Source organism: Pongo pygmaeus, chromosome 7 (assembly GCF_028885625.2).
Source record: "Pongo pygmaeus isolate AG05252 chromosome 7, NHGRI_mPonPyg2-v2.0_pri, whole genome shotgun sequence".
In the NCBI taxonomy this organism is placed as follows: domain Eukaryota; kingdom Metazoa; phylum Chordata; class Mammalia; order Primates; family Hominidae; genus Pongo; species Pongo pygmaeus.
The window spans coordinates 19,922,040-19,945,932 of record NC_072380.2 but is presented as its reverse complement, the minus strand read 5'-3'; the positions used below and the strand labels follow the sequence as shown (position 1 = coordinate 19,945,932).

General features: G+C 40.7%; 1 protein-coding gene across 10 annotated transcripts in view; it reads right to left on the bottom strand.

Moving 5' to 3' along the window:
• Positions 1-2,707: 2,707 nt before the first annotated feature.
• Positions 2,708-23,893, bottom strand: part of INTS10 (integrator complex subunit 10) — a 35,514-nt gene continuing 14,328 nt past the window's right edge. For 2 of the 10 annotated variants that reach the window (XM_063668567.1, XM_054498076.2), the window contains exons 11-18: positions 22,609-22,691; positions 21,394-21,546; positions 17,563-17,671; positions 11,833-11,912; positions 10,517-10,679; positions 8,969-9,062; positions 5,513-5,590; positions 2,708-3,126 (exon numbers count right to left, since the gene is read on the bottom strand). In XM_063668567.1, coding sequence (XP_063524637.1) covers positions 2,970-3,126; positions 5,513-5,590; positions 8,969-9,062; positions 10,517-10,679; positions 11,833-11,912; positions 17,563-17,671; positions 21,394-21,546; positions 22,609-22,691 — 917 coding nt within the window. In that variant the 3' untranslated portion in view covers positions 2,708-2,969. Of the gene's footprint in view, positions 3,127-5,512; positions 6,567-8,968; positions 9,063-9,085; positions 9,849-9,983; positions 10,680-11,832; positions 11,913-17,562; positions 17,672-21,393; positions 21,547-22,608; positions 22,692-23,893 lie in introns of those variants that run through there. The other 8 variants (XM_063668568.1, XM_054498077.2, XM_063668569.1 and 5 more) reach the window with 6 other exon arrangements.

Sequence of the window (23,893 nt, the reverse complement as noted above, 5' to 3'; positions counted from 1 at the left end):
GGGAATGTCTGGGACGACGAGATATCCAAGATCAGTCAAGCCTCCTATGCACTGCTCTATCTTCTGCCTGCCTTAAGGTCACCCCGATGGTAGCTTTGCCCCATTGGTTACTCAGACAAGCAGACACCAAAAGCCTGAGCCTGCAGTTCCTTTGTTAGGGAGCAGGATTGCCATGGCAACAGTACATCTCCTGTAGGAGTCTAAATGTTACAGTGGTCCAAACCCAGCTCAAATGTTCCCTCTCACAGGGACTGGGAGCAAGAGTTGACTCCCTGAATGGATTTCAAAAAGCCGGCTCTTGGGTTCTTGAGAAAACAGCTCTGGGGGGTCGCTTTGCATCTCAAAGGGCAAAGAATGTGTAATTGCAACCTTTTTAAAGTAGCTATTCTAAAAGAGAGTCCAGGGGCCTATCTGCCTATCACCTGGTTTGGTCTGGAATAAATTTTGGTAGCATGGAGCTTTCTCAGGCAGGCATTTTAAGCAGGACTGGGGGCATGGCCTTAAGCTGCTGGTAGCCAAGCTAGAGTCTGATCAGGTATCTTAGTGCAGTGATTTGGATGGAGCCATTATGGGCCCAGAGGTCTGCAGTTCTCTCCCAACTCCTTCCTTTTCTGCAAACTCAGTCTGAGTTTCCATTTTATTCTGTGGCCCTTTCCCTGCAGCCTCTTCACAGAGAAGTGGCACCACTGAATTTTAAAAAAGATGGTTAATCCTCTTTTAGCTAGTACCTACATTTTGGGGTATTAGAAAGTCTTTTTGTGATGTGCACTGCTCCTCAAACACTGAGCTGAGGAAGCTGTTCGTGATGGTTAATATTAGGTGTCAACTTGATTGCATTGAAGGATGCCTAGATAGCTGGTATTGTTTCTGGGTGTGTCTGTGAGGCTGTTGCCAGAGGAGATTAACATTTGAGTCAGTAGATCGGGAGAGAAAGACCCACCTTCAAGCTGGGTAGACACCAGCGAGGGTAGAACAAAGTAGGCGGAAGGTGGGATAAGCTGACTTGCTGAGTCTTCTGGCTTTCATCTTTCTCCCGTGCTGGATGCTTCCTGACTTTGGACATCAGACTCCAGGTTCTTTGGCCTTTGGACTCTTGGACTTACACCAGTGGTTGGTCATGGGCTCTCGGGCCTTTGGCCACAGACTGAAGGATGCACTGTTGGCCTCCCTGCTTTTGAGGCTTTTGGACTTGGACTGAGCCACTGTGGGCTTCCTTCTTCCTCAGCTTGCAGACGGCCTGCTGTGGAGCTTCACCTTCTGATCATGTGAGCTAATTCTCCTTAACAAACTCCCTTTCATATATACATCTATCCAATAGTTCGGTCCCTCTGGAGAACCCTAATAGTGTTAGAAAACCAAAAGGTGAGAGTGTTTAATTTGGGAGCTTTTAGGTGGCAGCACATCCCATGACTAAAAAAAGGATAGGTTATATATTTGTAATAAACTCATATTACACTGATAAACACTGCAAAACAAGCTAGTTGATACTTTTGAGATCAGATGTCTCTTATTTAAACCATCTTATTGATTTTAATATAGCTATAAAAAGGATTTTTATTTAGAAAAGATTTCTAAGACCTTTTATGCAGAGTAACCGCAAAACTTCTTAGCTCTTTCATTCTTAAATACTCCCTTGAAACAAATTTTATTGATGTTTGTCTGCTGTATAATTTCATGAAGAGCAAAAGGAAAATAAAATTAGCCTAATTAAAAAAAAATTAGCCTAATAGCTAATGTTGGCCAGCACTAACTACACTCAAGGCCCTCTCCCAAGCATTTCACATGGAGCAACATTTCATCCTCCCAACAACCAGCGAGGGGAGGACCACTCAGCTCCGTTTTCAGACAAAGAGCTTGACACACACAGAAGTTACCTTGTCCACGGTCACATAGCAAGTAAAGGGCAGGGCAAAGCCAGGATGCAAAGCCACACAAGGCCACCTGGCTCCAAAGCCCCTGGGTAGAAACCAGTGGGCCACCCTGGCACAGCAGCAGGGCCTTCCTGGAGCCAGACAGCAATGGGGAGGCTGCTCTGCCGCACCTCGCCTCTCACCTCCACTTCCTGTCCTGGGCTTTTCAGCAGCCCTGAGCACCTCTCCTTCAGGGGACCGCCAGTGGGGAGAGGTCAGGCTCAAATTCATTTTTACATAAATGTTTTTGGTGTTAAAACTTCCCGAATGAGGCCAGGTATGGTGGCTCATGCCTGTTATCCCAACACTTTGGGAGGCTGAGGTGGGAGGACTGCTGGAGGCCAGATGTTTGAGACCCGCCTGAGTAACATAGTGAGACCCTGTCTCTAATAAAATTAAAAAAAAAAAATAGCTGAGCCTGGTGGTGTATACTTGTAGTCCCAGCTACTTGGGAGGTTGGAGGCAGGAGGATTGCTTGAGGCCAGGAGTTTGAGGCTGCAGTGAGTTATGATTGAGCCACTGCACTCTAACCTGGGTGTAGAGTGAGACCTTGTTTCTAAAAAAAGATCACCTGAATGAAAACGTCTAATATTATGTTGATATGTAATACCGACCAAAGCCTAACTATGGAAAATAAAAGCTTAAGGTCATGGAAGACATATGTCTTTTAAGTATCTGTATTAGTAAAATTCATTACTCAATTCAATTATGCTGGATTTTCCCTCTTGCTATATGCTTAGAAAAGAAGAAAAATGCACCCTTGTTCAAAAACTCGTAAGAATTAAATTTTTAAAAACTTCAAATTTTAGGATTATTTTTATTTACAAAACAGATTGGGTCTTTTGTTTTACAAAAATTACAAAAAATGACTCTTAAAAATAGAAATAGCTTCTCAGACTCTTGGGAACTACTTTTAAGCAACCAAGGAGTTAGAACTCAGATGGTTTTCTTCTTTGTAACAGCAACAATGACCACGGCTGTGTGCCACGTCAATCACTGCTGAGTGTCTTCTCCTACAATTACACAGCCCTGAGCTGTGTCTGGTGGAAAGGTCTCCACTCAGGTCAGCGTCTGAAGGAGCAAGATCTTCTCGTTAATGCAGAATCTGTGCAGAACCACCATCAGATTCTCTCCACAGCGAGAGACCTGGCGCTCCATGGCCAGGCGAAAGTCCTCCTTCACGCCTTTGGTGATGCCTCGAGTTACCGTGTGGTGCCTGAGGTCAGCAATAGGGAAACAGACAAAGACCAGGGGTTAGCACCAGCATCGCTGATCGCTGCTACTTGGGTAGGAATAAAGCCTGCCCCATATCTAAGTATAATTTCAGATATTTTAAAAAGAACACAAGAATAGCTGCAACCAACCAAACACTCCAGCCCATTCCTCTTCAGAAAGACTTAAAACTAGACAGACATCTTTCCCACTCTATAAAAGGTTATTTCAAACATTTAATTGTTCAGTAAAATGCCACCTGCTTTGCCTTTGAATCAATGAAGCTCTGGTGTTATGCATCCCTACTGCTGACTGGTACACAATTCAGTTACTTAGGGCCAAATGGGTCCAGTCCACACTGGCTACAAAGAGCTCGTGTCCAGCCAGGCCAGCAGACCCTCCAGAGGCAGCAGCAAAGGAGGAAGGAGACCTGAATGAGCCAATCACCCAAGTGAGCTCCCACCATGGCCCCCACAGCTGGTGCTCCCAGAAAGGTTCAGGGCTCCTGCACAGCCGGGGTCACAAGCATGTCTCTCTCCCCAGGACACCAGAATAGGGCAGCTCCTCTAAATGCTGTGCCCATCTAGACTCTCATATGTTGAAGAAAATGCAGCGGGAGCTGGGGTCCTGACACAAGAATGTGGCACAGGTCAGGAGAGAGAGGCGGAATCTCTGAGGGGCAGAGGGAGTGGACTGCGTGGTCCTATGCTGTCTGGGCACACAGGGGAGACCTGCACATGTGTGGAAGGGGTGGTGGGGACACAGGCAAAAAAGGTCTCTTAACTACGCCCCAAAGGTTGTGCTTTAGAAAAAGAAATCACACATGAAATCCCAGGAAACGGAAGAAACAAAATGAAGAAAGGAAAAGAAAAATCTAGCAAAAATCAGTCAGCTCAGTTAAGAGGAAGGGAGTTTTACCTACTAGTTCAGCAATTTGGTAGACTTAGACAAATAAAAGTCACCTCTGTTTCCCACCCTGCTGCCTAATTTCCCTCACACGAAGTTATAAGGATTGAAAATGAAGATTTTTTTATGTTCTGGGCAAGACAAAAGTGTTGAAATTACTCTAAAATGTTTCTGTTTTTAAAAACTTGTATTAATGATCATATCAAATAAGGACAACAGGATTCACCAAGTTGTAAAACAACAGATGAAAAGAAAAAAAAAATCCAGCTTTGTTAGATAAGTAAAGCTATTACAGAACCTTCTAATGCCCATGGATGTTTTAAAGAACTACAGGGGAAAACAGCAGGGCCATGGGGTAAATGCACAGTTCTTTGTGACTATCTCTCGTCAAATCTGGGTGGGTAGCTCAGTAGTTAGGACATAGCATCAGTGAGGTCTCACTAGGATAGATGCAAACCATTTATGCTGCCCTGAGATACTGCTCTTCTGGGTCCCAGGCTGCAGCCTCAAACTGGGGCTGACCCTCTGACCAAGTGGAGGTTATTGGCATTTGCAGACAGTTAGCTAAAGGGCAAACCCTCCTTTTCTTTCTTTCTTTCTTTTTTTTTTTTTTTTTTGAGAGGGCGTCTTGCTGTGTCACCCAGGCTGAAGTGCAGTGGCAATGATCTCAGCTCACTGCAACCTCTGCCTCCTGGGTTCAAGCAATTCTTGTGCCTCAGCCTCCCGAGTAGCTGGGATTACAGGCACATGCCACCAGGCCCGGCTAATAAACCCTGCTTTTAATACCACTAAAAATATAAGTAAATGCTACATCCTGCAGATCAGGGTCCAACTGTATTATCTCCATATATAAAGAGTGGCACAATTCAATTATATCACTTTGGTAAGTTTGGATGAAAAAGAGAATTAGTAAGTTTTTGTGGTTTAAGAACAGGATAAACCAGCTAATAAATGTGGCATCTTAGCCTATCAAATATTTTCAATTCAGAAAGGTAAGGTCTGAAAAAACATCAGTAGCAGGAAAAAAAAAAACACATTAGTGCCTATTTAGATACCAGGCAACTAATTGCTAATATGACCATAACGACTGGTCACTCATATGAATATCCACAAATAAAAATGTACTTAAAATAAACGTCAGCATCCTTAAATATATATGACCAAAAGCCTTAAAGTTTTATCAAAAGAGAATCATAGTGCACCTAAGCTAATGTGCACTTAATTGAATACAGTTTTATATAGCTTTTATTGTTTTTTCCAGATCCATAATGATTTTTAAATCGAACACAAACACACTGGCAACTTATGGAAAAAAATAAGAAATGTTACAATATTACAACCAGATGGTTTGCCAAAATGCAGAACAAATTAAAAAATAAAGAAAGCATGAAAAAGAGCACTGAGGAACAAAGAGCTGAGAACCATGGGCAGTGAACATGTTGACAAACAGCACACTATGAGCGGGCGTTTATTCCACTTGGTACCTGTCAGCAGTCTGTATGCTGGGCTGAAGCACAGGTAAGAATTCCTGCTGCAGCAACCCCATGGGAGGGCTAGAAGGCCTTTAAAAAACAGCAAACAGCAGCATTCAAACACCCACACCGACTCACCCTGCACTGCAAAAACAACACTCCAGAGAAAATACACAAGACTAGAAGCAGACTAAACAGAAACTCGTTAACCTCAACAAGCCCCTGGCCATGGCTGGGTGTTTAAGGAGACTCGGGAGAAGCTAGCCAGCCCTCACTGCACCCGCTGCTGCTGGTGCGTGTCCAGAGGCGTCTCAGTTCCTGGTCCCAGAGCTCAGCCCCCTTTTGATGTGGTATAAAAAGCGACCAGTGAGGAAGAGGACGATGGAATGCAGCTGAATGGCAATAGGGAGTAGGGGCAGCCTCTGAGAAGACACATTTTCAAAGCCAGCCTCTTTACTTTCCACTCTTCTCACGGTACACCAGTCCCAGCATTCAATCTGGTGATGTCTGGTAACCATCTTTAACAGGACTGAAGCCCCACCGGAGAGGCCCTTCCAAGAGGACTAAATGGTCTGGCAATGTTTTTGATTAAAAAAAAAAAAGGGTGAGTTTCAATTTCAAAAACATATTGAGAACAGATGGGGGAAAATAAGAGTCCGGGACCCATGGCTGTGCAGAATTCTGTAACAACAAAGATTTAGTGTATTAGCTGGTGATCACCTCATAGAACATTCTTATCCACCCTATTCAGAGTATAAGTAGGACATTGTTTTCCATTTTAATCCACTCTAATACAACTAAGATACTGCATTTATCAGCACAGAAACATTTCTCTATTTTAAAATACTTAAGAGCAAAAGGTCTGTATAACAGATTAAGAGCTTCTCCCTCCTTTGAGTGAAGCGCCGGGTGCCCTCAGTGTTGGTACTGTACCTGCTTGCATTCCAGATGCCACAGCTAGGGCAGACTCACAGCCTTACCCCGGGGGAGAAGTGTACACTGCTCACAACATCTCTGCCACTCATCTGGAGGGACCACCCAAAAGGTCTGTAATGGCTTCAGAGAACTTGTTTGGAACCCAAAGGGAAAAGGAATTTACATTGTTTAATAAAGATTCCAACCATTCCTCAGTTAGGAAGAGCTCTCTGGCTTAAGCAGAGTGCTTTCTACCATGTTAATTTCGGCATAAGTAATTAACCTTGAGATTCACACAGTGAAGACTGAGCAAATCCCTACAAGGTCAGATCACTAGGGAATAATCCCTATTCCTGCTTCCAAACCGATGAAACTGCAGCCTTCCTAAGAGGCTTGTCTTCTATAGAAAGTTAGAAGAAATTAAGGGTTATATTGATCAAGGTGGGAGAGCCTGGAGTTATCCCTCACTAGTTAGAAGTACATGATGGGTATCCTTTACACAAACAACTCCAAACACTCTTCCCTGTGATACTAGCTGGTACCCAACACTCCCTTGCTCTCATTCCTCATCCTAGGGTTTGTCCACATGGACTTATGTCACTCTTCAGCTCCGTAAAAACTGGTAAAAGAAGAAAGGTTCAGTACAATGAAGTCTGAGGTTCAACCTGTTGATTTTTTGACAATCCATCTCTCACATCTGCACTAACAGTTAGGCATTATCTAGGTAAAGTGATAATCATCTGTAGGTTTAATCCTATGTACACAGACTTTGGTTCCACTATGGCTGTCTCTATATTAACTCGTATGGTGACTGCTGATGGGAATTAACTAAAAAGCTTGATTCAGGGTGTATTTGTATATCCAGTTTCAAAGTCTAGAAAACAAATCACAATACAAAAGGGGTTACCTGGGCTTCCGTATCCAAAGGTAATCTTTATCCCCAAACACTGTTAAGAATATTTTGAACAACATAGTTATTCTTCCCATAGTTTCGATTCACGATCTTAGAAAAGTAAATGGGGATGGGAAGATGCCAGTCCTTGTTCATCCTGCTTAAGCAACCCAATGCAGAAATGTCTCGTGTATTTTTAAAAAGAGCATTGTTCTTTTATTTTAAAAGTTTATAATTTAATAACACTTATAAGATGAAGGAGAAAAAAACCACTTAATCTTTCCATCTTTGAGAATGGATTCCACAAGACCCTATTCTTGGTAGACATAAAAAGAAATGTTTGCTATGCAGCAAATTACTGAGGTTACAGAAATCTAAAATGAACATTTCTTCTTTCCCTAGGCATTTCTAAGACTATCAAGATAGAACAAGATGTGGATTTTTGCTTTCAACCACTGAAAACTAGTTTATTCCACAATTCAGGGAAAAAGAAAAATGTTTTTAGTTTTAGCAGTACTTTCTTCTCATTCAGGATTCAGTCTCTTGCAGAAACTCTAACACTGACTTACAGACACACTGAATGTGCAGGAAGCAAAGGAGGAAGTATGAAAATAAAACTACACGTGGCATTTACAGCAGAGAGGATATATTACCCAAACTACAATGAGGATTGAAGGAGAGAAGCAAGATTTATGAGCTATTTAAAAATCATAAATGGTCACTAATTTGGCATTTTCATCTGGGCCAACCCGGAATTTTAGTAACATCTTGTGGGTTCAGGGGAGTATGGTGGAGACCAACCACTCCCACCATCATTTCTTGGGACAGGTGTGTTCTTAGAGGCACTACATCTGGCTATTAATACTTTGTGTTATGTAAGTAATGAGGATTGCATAGGAGGGCTTCATAGGTAGTTTATAAATAAAAAGTCTGTAGTTTTTCCTAAATGATTTTTCTAACCCAGCACAATTTTAATTAAGCACAGCTGGTTTTTTTTTGTTTGTTTTTTTTGTTTTTTTGAGATGGAGTTTCACTATTGTTGCCCAGGCTGGAGTGCAATGGCCGACCTTGGCTCACTGCAGCCTCCACCCCGAGTTCAAGCAGTTCTCCTGCCTCAGCTTCCCAAGTAGCTGGGATTACAGGCGCCTGCTGCCATGCCTGGATAATTTTTTTTTTTTTTTTTTTTTGTATTGTTAGCAGAGACGGGGTTTCACCATGTTGGTGAGGCTGGTCCTGAACTCCTGGCCTTAGGTGATCTGCCTGCCTTGGCCGCCCAAAGTGCTGAGATTACAGGTGTGAGCCACCAAGCCTGGCCACACAGCTGTTCTTAATTAAAGGCACTCTGTGACTAATCAGAAACTTACAGAATCACCCTATAAATTTTTGAAAGGAAAAGATACCATGAATGAGACTTTTATCCAGTGAAAAAGTTGCAAATGTGACAAAAATACCCCACTTTAAGCAAACTGTTTTAAGAAATGTAGTTAAGGAAATGCGAGTTTTTCAAAAGGTACCCAGAATCAAACTGACTGTCAAAACAGAGACCAGGTTCGAAGTCCTTTGTATTAAATTTTTGATAGGTATAGACATTTACAAATACTTCATACAAAGACACAAAAGGTGAGCACTCAGCATGGAAGAGCAAAAGAGAACATGCTTACTTGATCAGCATTCCTTGGTTGGGTAGTAATTCCAGATGAATTTTCCCACCTTCCTGAGTTCTCAAGTAGGCAAATTCCTCCAGCATATCAATATCTGCAGGCCAGATTCAGGTTAACCACATGTAAAAAAAGGTGCTAGTTTTCTCTGATGAGGAAATGGGGTCTCGTCAGTTGAGTAACTTGCCCATTGCCATCCCACTAAAAAACATGCTAGTTCTCTCTGATAAGGAAATGGGGTCTCGGCAGTTGAGTAACTTGCCATTGCTACCCCACTAACTGCAGACTCCATATGTGAACCCAGATCTGTCTGATGCCAAAACCTGATTCTTATACCCACTAAACTCCCTCGCACAGATAACTCTTGGCATGAGATGTGCCATGCTAAAGAGCATGAGGACAACATGTTTTCCATATCGATGATAATTAATACTACATGGTCACAAGAGCAAAATCTTTTTGTTTTCTTAATAAGAAATGAAAGAGAAGGTGAAAGTAGGGAGGATTGTTTGGTGTTACAGAACATAAAATTCATAAAAATCAAGTGATTACTTCTTCATAACTGGGGTGCAAGGGTGTTTAGATGCATCAGAGGAGGAAGCTTCTGTGAGTCACCCAAATTTTATGCAATATGCCGATGACATTCATGTATGCATTTTTCTAGTGAAAAATTATGTAACTTTCATTAGATTCTCAAAAGATATCTGTCCCAAACCATGGTTAAAAACTATTACTTTGGCCTGGCATGGTAGTGCACACCTGTTGTCCTAGCTACTCAGAAGGCTGAGGTAGGAGGGTCTCTTGAGCCCAGGAGTTTAAGACTGCAGTGAGCTACGATCACACCACTGCACTCCAGCCTGGGTGACACAGCAAGACCCCGACTCTAAAAAAAAACAAAATAAAAATAAAAACTATTGCTCTGAGCACCTGAACAAGAATATCATTTATATTCCTTGCGATTCAGAAATAATGTAATAAGATAATCAATGAAGTAAAAACACCCAAATTGATAACTAACCTTTAATTCAAAGGTCTTTCCCTAATAAGCAGTGTGAAATAGAATGTCAGAAGCAGCTACTGTGCTGTGCAGCATCTCTGGTGGGTACTCATTGGTAGGTAAGACAGCAATGGCAGGGTGCCCTAACAAGTGATCACAGGGCACAGCCACTGTCCCCAGAGGCCACAGGAGGCATTCTTTTGTTAGATGGAAGAAGAGGAACTATTAGTATTATATTCCATGACTAAACCGGGCAAGCTGAACCTATCAGCAACCTGTAGGCTATTACTGGAGGCATTTTGGGTACCTTCTTAGTAGTCACCTAGCAGTGGAAAATGGAAGAGGGTTGTAAGATTCCCAATTCCTTGAATCATGTCTTTTACGACTTTCAGAAGATCAACTGCCACAGCCCCAGTTTTAATCCCCATTCCTTCTCTTTGCTGCAAAATAGTAAAAATCATTATTTCTATCCAGAATGGTTCATTCTTTTTGTATCATGTATTCATTCTAAAGAAAATCAGAATGTGTTACGCTTAAACAAGAAAAAAGGATACTTGTAACGTAATTGAAAAAATTCTCATATTGGAAATTTCCTTGTTGGCAAATTTTATTGACAGCTTTCAGGAAAAGATTCTCGCCCCGTGGCCACTCTTGCTGAAGCAACACAATCACATGCCCCAATGCCATGTCGTCTCTGTTGTCTGTGAAAGCTCTAAGCTGCAAGACAAAGATTTATACAAGACAGACGGAAAAGGAAGTCACGGGGTAATCTGAAATACAGCAAACATCACTTTCCAAAAATATGCTGTATATGCAAATGTGTGATAAAGGTCATTAGAGTAAGAAGGAAACAAAGGCAAAACGAAATGGCTGGTAAACATCACAGCTGCCTTCTAAGGAGGGCGGACTCTAACCAAAGAAGCCTCAGGCTCTCTCTGCACAGCTGCTGGCAGTGTGTGTAGATGGGAGTTGGACATGGGTGGGCCTGAAGCTTCTGCATATGAGAATCAGGGGCAGAGAACTTTGATTCATCCTGTGTAATGGAGAAATAAATCTGGGGATTTCTTTGAAGGGGAGCAGATGGGAGTAGAAGGTGGGCAAGAGGCCATCCAGGAGAGAACTGTTTGTAGAGAACATGGGACTGGGGAGAAGGAAAGGCAGTGAGCCACAAGGAAATAAGCAGAAGTGTGAACTAAAGAAATGGTCAAAAGAGTTTTTGTTTCAAATGAGCGGTTATGTATAAAATCACACTTTAAATTGTTTTAGTTGCCCTAAAAAAGTGATATGGATGATGAGTTAAGTGGGAGTTACTGCACTGAAGTGGAGACCCAATGTTTTACTCTCTGGCCAACAAACCTTCTAGAAACAATGAAGCCTCCCTGCTCTAAGGCTCTGCTCTACCTGCAGCCAAGGGCCTTGGCATTCTTTCAAGTCCCGGAACTTTCCCAACTCTTGGGCCATTACTGGTGTTGATCTCAACACCTAACATGCTTCATCTAGCACATCTTTACAATGACAAACTCATCATCCCTCCATGAACCCAACTGCAATTTGTATTCCCTTTCTTTGTAGCTAATATATTTATATTGATAAAATATTTACCAAACACTACAACAGTCAAGGTTATTTGCATATCTGTCCCACTATTACACTTTTTGAGGACGGGGAGAACTTCCTACTTCTCTTTGCCTAGCGCAGTCATTATTTAATATAGATTTGTTAATTAGTAGCCCATGTGCTTTTCTAACTGTTTGGGCCTGCCCTCAAAAGTACTAAAATAACAATCCCTAGCAAGGTTCTCAAGTTCTCGAGTCATGAGAATAATATTTGAAATTAAATTTTTTTTCAAGCTAATCAACTTTAAGCTTACCTTAAAACAGGCTAACATTAAATGCAGGCAGTATGGCATGATAGCCTTGCTGGTACAAGGCAGGAGCTTCAGATCCGAACCTAACAGAAGTCCACAATGTTAGGTTAATGTACGTTATTATCAAAGATAACAGCTTTGAAAGGCAACTGTTTAAGATGCTTTCATTAACAACAACAACAAAAAGAATATGCAAGAGTCACATGATTTCAATTATAGTTGAAACACAATTATACTTTGTGATGGTGAAATTGGCTTTTGATGGTCTCTAGATTTCATTTATCAATATTCTTTCCTAAACTTGCTTAAATACTTTTTATGAGAAAACATTTCAAATATACAGAAAGTTATGTAGAGAGAATATAACACTGGTGTGCTCACCACTCAGCTTCATGAAATGTTAATCTCTTAATTTTAAACATTTCTAATATCAATAATCACAAAATTAGTTAAAGCCTATTGTGTATCCTTCTCTGATCCCATTCTCTTCCATCCCAGAGGTAGCCATAATTCTGAAGGCAGTGGTTGTCGTTCTTATAACTGTTACACACATAAACAACAATGGATTGTTCTGCATGCTTTCAGTCTACTATATAAATGGTGTCATTTTGTATGTATCCTTCTGCAAATTGCTTTTTTTTACTCAACTTCATGTGGTTCAGATTTATCAATTGATCAATATCAATACATGTAGCTCCAGCTCATTCATTTTCAGTGTTATATAGTATTCTGCTGTCTACATTCCTTTTACGGAGGATGTTGACATTTCCAATTTTTCACTATGATAATGATAAATATACATTCTTACATATTCTTGTACATTTGTGGAAAGTACTTTAAGCAACAGCTTTCAAAGCAAGATCCCAGTCTTCCTTTCTGGTCTGTGTTCTTTAAGTCTGTTATCTTTCTCTACTCAGAGGCAAGATAGCAAGAAATAAGTATATTTTTCACATGGGTTCCTGTACACACATACTTACACAATGTGATATATCCAAAACAAAAGGTACATGGAATAATAGTCTCTCTTCTTATCTGAGATGTCTTCTTAAAATATTATTAAATTCTATCTCATTAAAAAAGAAAATTTCTGGTTGAAACTCATGACCCCATAAATGAAGACTCATAGCTTGAAAAACACTCATCTAAGGTATACAACTAGGAGGTGAGGTACATTTAATAATTAGGTAATGACATGTTCAAGTTGGTCATGTGAAGTTGGTTTCCAGAATGGTTGCATGACTTTATACACCTTCCAGAAGCACATGGCACTGTGTTCCTTCACATCCTCTTCAATTTTTGCATTCTGATGTGTGTGAAATCGTAGCTTATTGTTTTATTCTGAATTGCCCATATGACAAAAGGTTGAGAATCTTTCCAAATAGTTTTTGGCCATTTGGATTTCTGCTCCTGTGAATCTGTTGTTCCTGTCCTTTGCCTATTTTTCCATGAGAATTGGATAATTGCTTCCTATTGGTCTGAAGAGTTTTTGTTGATTTTGAGTGATAGACAATTTTCTGGCAGGCTATGGCTTATCTTTTCCCTTTGATTGTAATAGCCTTTGTTGGTATTTTAATTTTAATGTGATCAAATTTACTAATCTTTCTATTTTTAAATTTCTTCTAAAAGTTTAGAAGTTTTGGAGTTTTTGCTGTCACATTTCAACCTTAAAATTCAAAGGATGTCTATGTAGCGTGAAGGAGGGGATCTCATTTTTCTATTGTCGTTTTTTACATTTGGATAATAAATTGTTCTAGTACCACTTATTGAATAAATTCATTCTTCCCCCACTGAATTTTAATGTCATCTATTTCTCAGTTTTCTATGCTGTTCCACTGGTCAACCCCTGTGCCAATACTACCCTATCTTAATTACTAAAGCTTTAAAATAAGTCTTGAAGTCAGCTAGGTCAGACTTATCCACCTAATCGGTTTCTGGAAGGTATATAAAGTCAGGCAGCCACTCTGGAAACTAACTTAACATTACCAAGCTGAACATGTCATTACCTAATTATATACCTTGCCTCCTAGTTGTACACCTTAGATTAGTGTTTCTCAAGCTGTGAGTCTTCATCTACAGAGTCATGAGTTTCAACCAGAAACTTTCTGTTCTGCACAAATACTTAATTTTTGAAGAAGTCTGGGCTAGATTTTTTTTTTTAACAACTTGTTATAGAAAACTTCAAACATATACAAAGTAATCTGCTCCAGCACCATTGGTTGAAAAGTCTTTCCTTTCCCTATTGAATTACTTTGATGCCTTCATTGAAAATCATTTGATCAAATCTACGCAGGTCTACTTCTAGATTCTCCATTTTTATGTCAGTATTTTGTCAACTCTGTCTTGATTATTATGCTTGTATATTAAGTCTTGTTATTATGTAGTATAAGTCACTTAGTTGTGTCTTTTTTAAAACTGTTTTGACTATTCTAGATTATATAATATTTCAACTTACATTTTAGAATCACTTTGTGAACTTCTAGCAAAAAAACCTCCAAAAGCCAAAAAGTCTGCTGTAATTTTGGTTGAAATTGCATTGAATCTACAGATACATTTGTGGAGAACTGGCACCATAATAATATTGAATCTTCTGATCTAGAAACATGATCTGTCCATTTTCAAAAATCTTTAGTTTTTCTCAGAAATGTTTTGTGATATTCAAAGTGGAGGTTTTGCATATCTTTCATTAAATTTACCTCTAAGTGTTTTATGTTTTTTTGATGCTATTAGAAACAGTATCTTAAAAAATTCATTTTCTAATTGCTTATTAATAGCATACAAATTGAATTGATTTTTTATACACTAAAACATCTTGAATTCTTTTTTTCTTTTTTTTGAGACAGCGTCTCACTCTGTTGCCTAGGCTGGAGTGCAGTGGCGCAATCTTGGCTCACTGAAACCTCCACCTCCCAGATTCAAGTGATTCTCCCACCTCAACCTCCTGAGTAACTGGAATTAAAGGCGTGTGCCACTACACCTGGCTTATTTTTGTATTTTTAGTAGAGATGGGGTTTCACCATGTTGGCCAGGCTTGTCTCAAACTCCTGGCCTCAAGTGATCCACCTGCCTCGGCCTCCCAAAGTGTTGGGATTAGAGGCGTGAGCCACTGCGCCCAGCCTTGGGGATTTGTGGAGATTCCCTCAAGTTTTCTACATAGCCAAATATGTAACTGTGTTGGGTTTTTTGTTTTTGTTTTTTGAGACAGGGAAATCTTTCTCTGTCGCCCAGGCTAGAGTGCAGTGACGCAATCATAGCTCACCACAGCCTTGACCTCCTGGGCTCAAGCAATCCTCCTGTCTCAGCCTCTAGAGAGCTGGAACTACAGGTGCACACCACTAAGCCTGGGTGATTTTTAAATTTTTTGTAGAGATGGGATCTCATTTTGTTGCCCATGCTGGTTTGGGCTCCTGGGCTCAAGCAATCCTCCTGCTTCAGCCTCTCAAAGTACGGGGATTACAGGCATAAGCCACCATGCCTGGCCAAAATATGTAACTGTGAATAAAGGTGGTCATATTTGTCAAATCTTTATGCCTTTATTCACTTTTCTTGCCTGATGTACTACCTAGAATCTCCAGATTATTGAACAGAAGTGGTGAGGGCAGACATCCTTGTATTGTTTCTAATCTTAGTGGGGGAAAGCCTTCAATATTTCATAGTTAAGTTTGATGTTAAAAAATAGTTTCCTTCTATTCCTAGTTTGCTAAGATTTTTGTTATCATGAACTGATATTGAATTCCGTGTGCATCTACTAAGACAGTCATGATTTTTCTCCTTCTGTCTGCTAATGGAGTGAATTACACTGATTTTTGTTTGTTTGGTTTTTTTTTTGAGACGGAGTCTCTGTCGCCCAGGCTGGAGTGCAGTGGTGCAATCTTGGTTTACTGCAACCTCCGCCTCCCGGGTTCAAGCGACTCCCCTGCCTCAGCCTCCCGAGTAGCTGGGATTACAGGCGCCTGCTACCACGCCTGGCGAATTTTTTGTATTTCTTAGTAGAGACGGGGTTTCACCGTATTAGCCAGGATGGTCTCAATCTCCTGACCTTGTGATCCTCCTGCCTCGGCCTCCCAAAGTGCTGCAATTACAGGCATGAGCCACCGCGCCTGGCCACTGATTTTTGTATGTTCAAAAGCCTATGCATTCCTGGTATACCTGGTCATAATATATTGTCCTTCTATATTGCTGTGTTCAATTTGCTAATATTTTGTTAAGAATTTGACACCTATTATAGTTCATGATAGATACTAGCCTTTAAAGTTCTTTTCTTGTGATACTCTTGTTTGGTTTTACTATCAGGGTTATTGTGTCAGCCGTTAAAAATGAATTGGGACTCTTCCTCTATTTTCTGATAAGAGTTTGTGTAGAATTGGCACTATTTCTTCCTAAATTCTTGATAGAATTCACCAGTAAAGCCATTTGAACCTGAATTCTTTGTGGAAAGTTTTTGATAACAAATTTAATTTCCTTAATAGCTAAGGGAACATTCTGATTTATTTATTTTCTTTCTTTCTTTCTTTCTTGAACATTCTGATTTCTTTCCTTTCTTTTTTTTTTGTGAGTCTGGTTGTGCTGACCAGGCTAGAGTGCAGTGGTGTGATCTCGGCTCACTGCAGCCTCTGCCTTTCAGGTTCAAATGCTTCTCCCACCTCAGCCTCCTGAGTAGCTGAGACTACAGGTGTGTACCACCACACCCGGGCAATTTTTATATTTTTAGTAGAGATGGGGTTTCACCATGTTGCCCACACTGGTCTCGAACTTCTAGGCTCAAACGATGTGCCATCCTTGGCTTCCCAAAATGCTGGGATTACAGGCATGAGCCACTGTTCCTGGCAGAACATTCTGATTTTCTATTTATTTTTTGTGTCAATTTTGGTAAATTGTGTTTAAGAAACTTTTTCATTTCATCTAAGTTGTTGAATTTATTGGCATAAAGTTTTTCATAATGTATTCCTTTACTGTCCTTCTGATTTCAGTAGGATTTGTAGTGACATTCTCTTTTTCATTTCTGATACTGGTAATTTATGTTCACCTTTCTCCTTATCGATCTCATTAGGGGGTTATCAATTTTATAATATTTTTCAAAAAAAAACTTCTAGTTTTATTAATGTTCTCTATTTTGTTTTCTATTTCATTGACTTCTGCTCTTAGCATTATTCTTTCCTGTCATCTATTTTCAAGTTTAATTTATGTATCTTTTTCTAACAAACTCAGATCAGCTGTACATTTCATTTTTCAAGCAACACGAAGCTTGAGCTGAAGCTCAGAATGGTTTCAGAGGGATATGCTGACAGATACCTCCTAATTAATCATCTACACATTTTTCTAGAATTGTAAAGACAGGAAAAAGAGTTCACTGAAATTTGTCAAAGAGATAACAAACTCAGAAAGTGAAGAGAGCTTTGGAAGAAAGACATTAACAGCTGCTCATGAAATCAGAGCCAAGGAAAAACTTGGAAAGGGATTAACTTTTTATACAATTTGGCAAGCCCTGCAGAAGTATTATCTCATTAGGAACTGTAAAACATTGTTCAGCCTTGGGTCCTAAAACTATTTTTCTTTTCTTTTTAAATTTTTTTAAGAGATAGGGTCTCACTACATTGCCCAGGCTGGTCTCAAACTCCTGGGCTCAAGCTAACCTCCTGCCTCGACTTCCCAGTAGCTGATATTACAAGTGTGAGCCACCATGCCTGGCTTTCTAAAGCTATTTTTACAAAATAATAATAAAACATGTCACTGTACCTTTTCTAAATTTGGGCTTTACTTTTGAGGGTTCCTCCTGGGATTTGCCTCCATCTTGAATGGGGAGTACCATGTAGCACATCAAATCAAGGACTTTTTCACATGTCATCTAAAGCAGAAAAGACCAAAAAGGAACTAACTTGAAGCTTTCTGAACTGAAATCAAATAAAGTACCAAAATATTTGCAGCGTACAATCAGGCAATGTGTACATGGAGGTCTGTATTTCTACCTCTTTATGTGATCATTAGCATTGCTCAATAGTGAATACAGAAAGAGTAAAGAATAAGACTCAAATCTATGTACTAGACTTTTGAGGGAACAATAATCCAAAACTTAAAAATTAACCAAGCATTAAGTACTGAGGTGTTCAACAGCACAGTAGCAGCCAAAGAAAGATGTCCCTGCCTGAAAGATACTGACTAACTCACTGCATAGAAAAACTAACAAAGAAAACATGTAGCAGAGGTCTAAGGAGTATGATACAGAGGATAACTTAAAATGCAGGAGAAAATACACACAGGAGAAACTAGCAAGAAAAGCTTCAGGCAGGAAGGTTATCTTGACCTAAGCCTTAAAGAGAGGAAGGATTTGGAATGCAGAAAAGAGGCCTTTCAGGCAGGAGAGAAAGACATGGGGAAGGGCTATATATGAGTTTAGGTGATTTACTTGAGGGCCAGAGGTTTGGTCTAGAACACAGATGAGACACTGGACGGATGCAGTGCTGGGGGAGAGGAGCCTTGAGTGCCTGCCTCTGTGCAGGCTGGCCTTGATCCAGATAGTCCACATCACCGCTCCCCCTCTATCTACTCAAATTCTCCTAACAACAATCAGATTCCATGCAATGAGCCTTTTATCTGTGTCAAGCAAACCCTTTTGTTCTCTATTTTCCAGAGGAGGAAGTGGAGCTTTTTTTTTTTTTTTCTTTTATGCCAAAGGCCAGAGACATCTCTGGGTCTCTGGGTAATTTTTCATTTATTTATTTATTTTTGTACTTTAAGTTCTGGGATATATGTGCCGAACGTGTAGATTTGTTACATATATATGTGCCTTGGTGGTTTGCTGCACCTGTCAACCTGTCATCTAGGTTTTAAGTCCTGCATGCATTAGGTATTTGTCCTAATGCTCTCCCTCTCCTTGCCCCCAACCTCCTGACAGGCCCCAGTGTGTGATGTTCCCCTCCCTGTGTCCATGTGTTCTCACTGTTGAACTCCTGGAAGTGGGGATTTAAACCCATGCTTCCCAACCCTTTTTATGTTGCGGCACACCCTGAAAGTAATCTGTGTGTGGCTGCTCAGGGTTGGCAGCAATGGACCTTGGGTGGCACCAGCAGCCCTAGGTCATGGCTGACTGCCCCAAAGGCTGCAGGATCCATATATTGGCACCTCTAGAACCCACCTATGCCCACAGGGTTGTGAAGCTCTAGTTGAGAGAGATGAGCAGCCTGGTAGTTGAAAACTTGAACTCTGGAGTTGGATAGGCCTGGGTGAGTTAACCTACCAATGTCACAGAGCTAGCCAGGACTTGTACTCCAGAGCCATGAGCTGCCATCCTTCGATGCCCATCTCCAGCCAATCTTTTCTATCAACCTTTCCTTGAGTCTTTGGATCCAACAAAGAAAACACCCTTCCCCGAATGCCTATTGTGCCTATGACTGAGGACTACCAACTAATATTTGATTTTTTCATTGTCTTATACAAACACTTATACTTTTTTCCCTAACTCAAACCATATGCCCCTGAATGCAGGGATCCCATATTCCTCACACCCTGTTTCTACTCCTCAGCCAACAGCGGGGTTCAACACTGAGCACCAAGAAAACCAATACTTCAGTTAAGTGGAATGATGAAAGCAGTATTTTAGAAAGCAATGATCATAATTTTATAGGGTTGGAAAAAGGGTTATAGGCCAAAAACTTAGTTAAAAGGCATGGATTAGGGTGGTGACAACAGAAATACAAGGTAATATAGCAAAGAGATTAGTATCACACTGGAAGAATCAAAAGGATTCACTAGAGTAAGAGTCCATCAAGACTTGAAAGTTTTGTGTCTAAGGGCCAGTACTGTGGTCTGAATGTCTACATTCCCACCAAAATTTATATGTTGAAACCTAACCCCCAATGTAAGGGCATCAGGAGGGACAGCCTTTGGGAGGTGAGTAGATGATGAGAGCAAAACCCTCATGAATGGGATTCGTGCCCTTATCAGAGCGACTCTACAGTGCTCTCTTGTCCTTTCGATGAACTGGGAAGCAGGACCTCACCAGACACTGAATCTGCTGATGCCTTCACCTTGGACTTCCCAGCCTCCAGAACTGTGAGGAATAAATTCCTATTGTTTACAAGCCCCCCACTTTATGGTATTTGGTTATAGCAACCCAAGCAGACGAAGACAGCCAGAGAACTAAGGACACTTACATCTGGACATATTGAGTCTGGGCTAAAGATGGGAAGTCAGGAATCAGGTAAGTCCGACACTGCCCATAGGCCTAATAGTGATGTACTCAGAGGCTGGAACTAAGCCCTCAAAGGGAATGAGTCTGTCTTGTTTAAGTTAGACAAGTCTGTCTTGTTTAGTAGTTTATATTCCCTACTACAATGAAGTTAGTACGCAGTATAGCTAATTCTACGTGAGATACGTATGTCGGTGTGAATAAATATGTGCTGGCTTTTAAGTTCTTAAAAGGAATTAATTAAAACTTAGAGTTAAGTAACTGATGGATAATTATACAAATAATGGTGGAAAAGCATTTTCAATTTTGAATGCTCTATACATTCTCCAATTGTTCCTTTCTAAAGATCATAATGACAAATTAGTAATCATATTTCAGAGTTCATGTTAAAAAAAATTTAGGGTTTTTAATCACAAAGTGATCAACAACATATAGAGAGGTGAGAAGAAATCAGTTTGTGTTATACTGTGGCCTTGAGTTTATACAGTCCTTGCATACACAACAACATGGTTATCATTTTAATTGAATTCAAACACTTATTGTACTGTGGTAGGTGTCATGAGCGTTCAAAGATAAAAACACAGTCCCCACCCTATAGTAGGAAGGGCTTAAAACCTCCTGGAGGAAACACACCCATTTATAAATCTGCTCCTGCAACACCCCTATCAGGTATTATCACCTTTTTTTTTTTTTTTTTTTTTTTTTTTGAGATGGAGTCTTGCTCTGTCACCCAGGCTGGAGTGCAGTGGTGCAATCTTGGCTCACTGCAACCTCCACCTCCCAGGTTCAAGTGATTCTCCTGCCTCAGCCTCCCAAGTAGTTGGGATTACAGGTGCCCGCCACCACACCCAGCTCATTTTTGTATTTTAGTAGAGATGGGGTTTCACCATGTTGGCCAGGATGGTCTTAAACTCCTGACCTCAGGTGATCTGCCAGCCTCAGCCTCCCAAAGTCCTGGGATTATAGGCGTGAGCCACTGCACCCAGCGTGTTATTACCATTTAAAGAGAGAATCTGAGGTTTGAGTAAGCTAAATATAAATTCTCCATTTCCCACTTAATAATGGCCTTATGTTTCCAAGTACAACAGAAGAGACAAGAGTGTAATAATAATAAAAAGAAAAATAATAATAAAAAGAAAAATCCTCCAACAAATGGAACAATGAACAAGAAACTTAAAAAGTACTGATGCCTTATTTCAGGGAGCCTGTAGTAAAAAGAAAATTACATAAAACAAAATCATTGTGATGTTCACTAGCAGATTAAGTAATAAATCTAGGCAGAAAGATCAAATTGAAACAAACGTGCACTGAATGAAAAGCCACGCTAGGAGAAAGGCCAGGTGGCCCCGTGCACCTGCGGCAGGCATGCGTGCAGTACTCACTCTGTACTCCCCTAGTGCAAAGTGGCACGTCGCCAGCTGGATGAGCGCCCTCTGATGTTCCAGGGTCCCCTGCCCTGTGATCTGTGGCTGAGAAATGGATCCCTGGAGAGCTGCTAAGTGATGCAGGCTGGCTATCGCCTTTTTATATTGACCCTAAGAAAGATAGAATAGCAAGGAGGGGAAAAACATTGCCGTTAAAAAAAGAAATTTAAAAAATACCCTTCCAGGGTTCATGAAGCAATGAGCAAGCAACTATACAAAGACGGCAGCTTGGTTCGATCATCTGAGGAAGAAATGGAGAATTGGCAATAGAATCAAATCAACTTAATTAAAGCCAGGTGGGAGTTCTTTCTGGTGGTACTTTATAAGGATGAAGATTTTTCTTTCTGGTCTTAGGTCTTGAGACTAAAGAAAATAACCAGGCTCTGTGATCTGGCACATTTTGGGTATAACATTTCTTCAGAAATATTTTACTACAAGCACCACTTCTCCTTTATGAAGGATGGAAGCAGCAACCTGCCCATTCCAACACCACCTCATTCGTGAATTATCAACTCTCTCCATTCTAGGTCTAAGATGCTGGAGAACAGTACAGCCAGGCAGACTCCACCAGCAGAGAGAGAAGGAGGGTGAGAAGTAATCCTCTTTTACCGAAAAGTAAAAATCTTACTTTTACAGAGAGGTGTGATTGGATATGCTAAAAGTAACACAGAAGGTACAGGCTTGTCATTTTGGAGTTTTTGTTTCGTTTTGTTTTTGAGACAAGGTCTCACTGTCACCCAGGCTGGAGTGCAGTGGTGCTATCATGGTTCAATGCAGTCTTGACTTCCTGGGCTCAAGTGATCCTCCCGCCTCAGCCTCCTGAGCAGCTGGAACTATAGGCACATGCCACCACACTTGGCTAAGTTTTTTATTTTCTAGACACAGGGTTTCACTATGTTGCCAGGGCTGGTCTTGAACGCCTGGGCTCAAGCAATCCTCCCACCTCAGCCTCCCAAAGTGCTGGGATTACAGGCGTGAGCCACGGCACCCGGCCCATAGTTACTTTAAAAGGAAAATGGACCATACCCACTCAGCCACTGAAGACAGAACAGGTGTCAGCAGGCAGTGGACTAGCCCAAGAGGGAACATGACACATCCTGCATGGGAAAGCTGGTTTGCCACCATAGCCATCCTGTACAGATACAGGTACCTAAAATACGTGTAATACTCTACCTGATAGATGATCATATCAGTGAGGAAGATTCTTAACCAAAGCCAAGTATCCGTCTTCCAGGCCAAGCAAATCCTTGTAAATTCTGAGTAAGAATTCAAGAACAAATTTACCAAATATATGTAGCACAGAAGCAGAAAACAAACTAACAAATCCAGTAAGAGAGAACAGAGACAACCTACCAAAAATGTATAGTAACTTTGACTTTGATTTCTAAAACACTGCTCTAGAATTTCAAGTAGAGAAGAAACACACAACATTTATCAGTAATACACAAGCAATATTTTGTAGATGCTAACAACTTACTGAGCACATACCAGGTGCCAAGAACTGTTTAAAGTGCTTTTCATGTATTTCCTCATTTATCTTTTAAGCTACTTTGCTTTCCCCAAAACAAGGTCCCATTTTATTTTTATTTTATCTTATTTTTAAAGACATTCTCCCTGTCGCTCAGGTTGGCAGTACAGTGGCCCTAACATGGGTCACTGTAGCCTTGACCTTCCGGGCTCAAGCAGTCCTCCTACCTCAGCTTCCCGAATAGCTGGCACTACAGGCACATGCCACCACTCTTGGCTAAGTTTTGTTTTTGTTTTTTTTATAGAGACGGGGTTTTGCCATGTTGCCCAGGTTGGTCTCTAACTCCTGAGCTCAGTGATCCACCTGCCTCAGCTTCCCAAAGCACTGGGATTGCAGGCATGAGCCATCTTCCCTGGCCCATTTTATTTTGACCTAATTAAAATAATAAACATACAATGACACTAAAAGGTTTTATTCATTTTTTAAAAAAGCAATTTCTAACTAAAGGAAAGAACCCCTCCAAAATTGTCACATATGTGTTCACAATCCCAAATGTAACAAAGAGAAACTGAACGGTGCTAAATTTACTTAGAAAAGATGACACAGCACATCTGGCCAAGGGCTCTGCATGACACATGACTGCAGCCAGGGGATGAATGTCCATGGCTAAAAGTAAAATAAGGGGCCCCGATTCCAAATAAGTAAGAATACCTTAGTTAGCAAACAGCTAGTGATTTCTAAGCAATGTCAAAATACCCAGTATACTCAAAGGAAAATAGGCTTCCTATAGTTTTTGGATTTTGAGTTTTTCAAACAATGGAGTTAATGCAGATAAAAACAGCAACACGGCTGGGCACGGTGGCTCACACCTGTAATCCCAGCACTTTGGGAGGCCGAGGTGGGCGGATCACATGGTCAGGAGTTCAAGACCAACCTGATCAACATGATGAAACCCCGTCTCTACTAAAAATACAAAAAATTAGCCGGGCA